At 34.8% G+C, this 4,114-nt stretch overlaps 1 protein-coding gene across 1 annotated transcript; it reads right to left on the reverse strand.

Annotated features, from left to right (window-relative positions):
• Positions 1-1,926: 1,926 nt before the first annotated feature.
• On the reverse strand, positions 1,927-2,538 carry LOC21410485 (Werner Syndrome-like exonuclease). Its single transcript, XM_010112925.1, has one exon. The coding sequence runs from the start codon at positions 2,536-2,538 to the stop codon at positions 1,927-1,929; it is 612 nt and encodes a 203-aa protein (XP_010111227.1).
• Between the last annotated feature and the right edge of the window lie 1,576 nt (positions 2,539-4,114).

Here is a 4,114-nt window from a genome sequence, read left to right on the forward strand (position 1 = left end):
GTGGGTGCCTGGGCCTTGGGCGGGCCTGGGCCATGCCTGGGCTGCGGGCCTCAAACATGAGGCCCAGCCCAGGCCCTTCTGGCATGCCGTGCCGGCCCGGCTCATAACAGTACAGGGCCGGGCCGTGCCGAATTTGCTACTGTAGCGGGCTGGGCCGGGCCGTCCATGGACGGCCCGGCCCAATTGACACCTCTACGTGTTATCGTAAAAACTGTTATTTACGACGACACTCGGGTTTTTGCGACGAAAAAAAGTCGTCGCAAAACCCCCTTTTTCTTGTAGTGTAAATATAAACGTTAATTTTAAATTAAAAATAATGAATGTCTCACTTTATCTTTCAAAACTTAAAATGTCACTAAATTTCTACTAAATTATAACTTTGATGGGTTAAATCTTGTGTTATCGTAAAAACTGTTATTTACGACGACACTCGGGTTTTTGCGACGAAAAAAAGTCGTCGCAAAACCCCCTTTTTCTTGTAGTGTAAATATAAACGTTAATTTTAAATTAAAAATAATGAATGTCTCACTTTATCTTTCAAAACTTAAAATGTCACTAAATTTCTACTAAATTATAACTTTGATGGGTTAAATCTTTTAATAGTTATAATCACGTAAGCGTTATATGACTGCACGGTAAAGGACGATATGAACTAAAAAAAAAAAAAGGGACTTTTTAAAAATTGAAACAAAAAAATGGCCAAATTCATAAACGTCTATTTTATCATATATGGAATCCATATATGTAATTGACTTGAGAGCTTTGGAAGGAGAAGCTTAAGAATATCGAAACCGAGCTATATATAATATAAATTTCTAAATTTGTTTTGTCAATATACCTATAAAACACTTACGGAAAGAAAAATCCAACAAGTATTTTCTACCAAAAAAAAAAAGAAATACTCGATGAAAATCATCACTAATAAGAATTAAGAAATTATATCAGATGCAAAAACCATAATTATTCTTTAACGTAAAAAAAAAGGTTTAATCTCAAATTTACACTTCGGAAACCTCCGAAACCAGCCCATTGTGCTAATAAAAAAACTTTAGAATAATAACGCACTTCATAAACGTGTAAATTAATATGTCCATCCAAATTCATAAAACCCAGTAAAACAGATATATCCATTCCAAATAATACACATTAAAATAGTTAACGCACACATATACTCCTTAGTTATGGGGCAATTTTTTTCTTTTAATTCTCAGCTATATTACGTATTTACATCCTTAGAACATGTTGTTTCTTTTTTTTTTTTTGGTCAATAAATATTCCAATGTATCACAGACTACAAATGTAACGATAAATTTTATGAAATTAACGAGGTTTATGTTTCCCTTCAACTTAAGCCATTTTCGATATTCCCTCAAAACTATAAACAAATACATAAGAGATTACACGAAAGAAAATACATGTGCAATCAATCTAAAGTACAATATTGACATCCAATTTTTAAACTGGATTTCGTTTACCATAATCACATTATCAACCAAATATGGTAAAGCATAGGCAATCTTGTCTAATTTCCCTGCTGATACATACAAACCACTTTAACAAAAACCAATTCTTTTTAATGATCGAAAATCAATTTTACGTCCTAAGATTATTACAGCACAAATTAAACACCGACGAAGAAAACCATATGCCCTTCTTCAACATGAAAAAATTGCACTATAAAGAAAAATCATGTAAAATTTACATTATACAATGCAAAGAAAAATCAAGCAATATTTTGCATTATCCAATCCAAAGAAAAATCATGCAATGTTTGCATTATGCACGTAGAAAAAGTCATGTGTACATCAAGATTCAGATTCTTGAAAGAATCTTATATTATATCAGAACTACGATATTCACTTAATAACCATTAATTGAGCCACAAAAATTCCTAAATCCAGAAATTAAAACAGTAATAATCCCAAATCAGTAGTAAAGCCATGCCTGCAAAACCCTCCCCATCTCAAACGACACAAAAGCGTCAGCGGCGGCGTACCGTATCTGCGGAAACGACAAATTCAAACTGTCCCACGCGCTCAATGTCACCTCCATCGGCTTGTCGATCACCAGGTTGAGAATCAGCATCGCCAGTCTCCTCATCCCGGCATTCTTCAATCCGTCATGGCCGTACTGCTCCGCCGCAATATGTCCGATGTCGGCGGCGTTCTCGACTCTCAGGCCGTGCTCCGCCTCGAGCTTCTCGACGTCGCCCTCGATCCCGACGCCAACAAAGGTGTAGTAGTTGTTTTGGAAGAACTCGTAGAGCGAGTAAGGGACATAGGGCGCGTAGAGGATCTGGAAGACGAGGCAGCGGCGGCCGACGCAGAGCTGGAGGACGGCAACGGGGTTACTGTAGCCGGAGAATACATAGTAGGGGCGCCACTCGATGTCGAGGCCGACGACGAGGCGGTCGAGGCGCCAGCGGTGGATGCGCTCGATGTCGGCGATCCATGAGTCCACCATGAGGGGATCGTTGGTGATGAGGACGGTGACGTTGTCGAAGCCGAGATTGATATTGGAGTATTGTTGGGTCGGCATTTCAATCAAGAACTATAGAAGAAGAAGAAGAAGAAGAAGAAGAAGGAGAAGAAGAAGAAGAAGAAGAAGAAGAAGAAGAAGAAGAAGAAGAAGAAGAAGCTAGAAGAAGTTAGGGTTTTGGCGTTTGAAAATGGAGGACAAGAGAGTAGAGTGAGAAAAGAAAAGGAAAGAAAGATCAGAGACGTGATCTGTGAGAGTTTAAGGGAGATGACTGTGCAAATGCAAGAGAATGAACAAATATAAGAGTCGCTTACGAGATGCATGTAAGAAAATTTCCATTTAAAACGGGAAAAATGCCCCCTAAAAGAAGGAAAACAAATATCTATTTCAAGAGTAATTACATGAGTGCATCTTGAATTTCACTGTTTAGCAATTTGAATCCTGAATTTTTAGTTTTGGTAAATAGGATTCTTGCTTTAGAATTTGTTGTAATTGTGGTCTAATAACTGAGGGACATCAATCAGTAGATAAAAATTGGTCAAGATTTTTATACAACTGCATTCTAAACTTTTTATTGATTGGCAATGTGGACCTTGACTTTCTTAAATATTGATATTTTGGACACTGATTGGACTGCATAAGGTGCACAGTTAAAATATATATCAGTGTGTATTATCATTAACTGTTTTTTTCTTTTATGGATTAAGACAATGTTTTGAAGAGGAATCATTTAGTTAATCGGGTGTATCATGTCATTTTACTGACGGAATATACCCGTCTAATAAAAATATAACATTTGTGTATTCTTTCTACGCATTTATATATAATTTTGCTTCTCTTTTTCAGTGCAATGCATTAACTATTGAGTAATAATCACCATATTATTCTACTAAAATTTCTTAATTTTAACCGACCCACTTTAAATAAATATTTTATTTCTAAAATATTATTAATTATTTTTATTATTTTTTTAACTCAATAATGCTTAAGCTCAACGGTGTTTCCATTTTGTTTTTCTAAACTATATCATAGAGTACATAAACAAGGAAAGTAATCGAGAAATCGAGTAAATAAAAGATAATAGTCTTTACAATAGAGCAAGTTATTTTTCTCCATTAGTGGGACAAATATTTTTACTGTTGGATTAATTTTTTAATGATAAAATTTATAGTAAAAATAATTTTGTGTAACGTATTGTAAATTTTTAATACGGATCTGTATAAATATGATCAGTAAAAAACTAATTCAGCGTTTGAAAACACTTATTCCACGAGAGTGGAGTCTGTAAAAATTCCCGTAAACGGCACCTGTTACATTTATTTCATAATATTACAATAAAAATCCATTTAAAAAAATATTACAATAAAAACACAAGAAGGAAGATTTTAGAAAAGGGAGAAGATTGTTATCACGCCAGATGCAAAATTTCTTTAATGAAACATAACAAAACCACGAGAAGCAGAAAGAGTATAAATACTAAAAATAATAATTCTCAGTCCCCAATAACTAATGAAGTTAATGTTGTTGTAATTGTTTCACAGAGTTAGGGTCCGTTTGGTATTACTTTTAATGGTTGTTTTTAACTTTTTTAAAGAAGTTACATTATGTTAGGACATTTGGTAAATCTTGCTTTTGT

This window comes from Morus notabilis, unplaced genomic scaffold (genome assembly GCF_000414095.1).
Source record: "Morus notabilis unplaced genomic scaffold, ASM41409v2 Scaffold78, whole genome shotgun sequence".
NCBI classification, from domain to species: domain Eukaryota; kingdom Viridiplantae; phylum Streptophyta; class Magnoliopsida; order Rosales; family Moraceae; genus Morus; species Morus notabilis.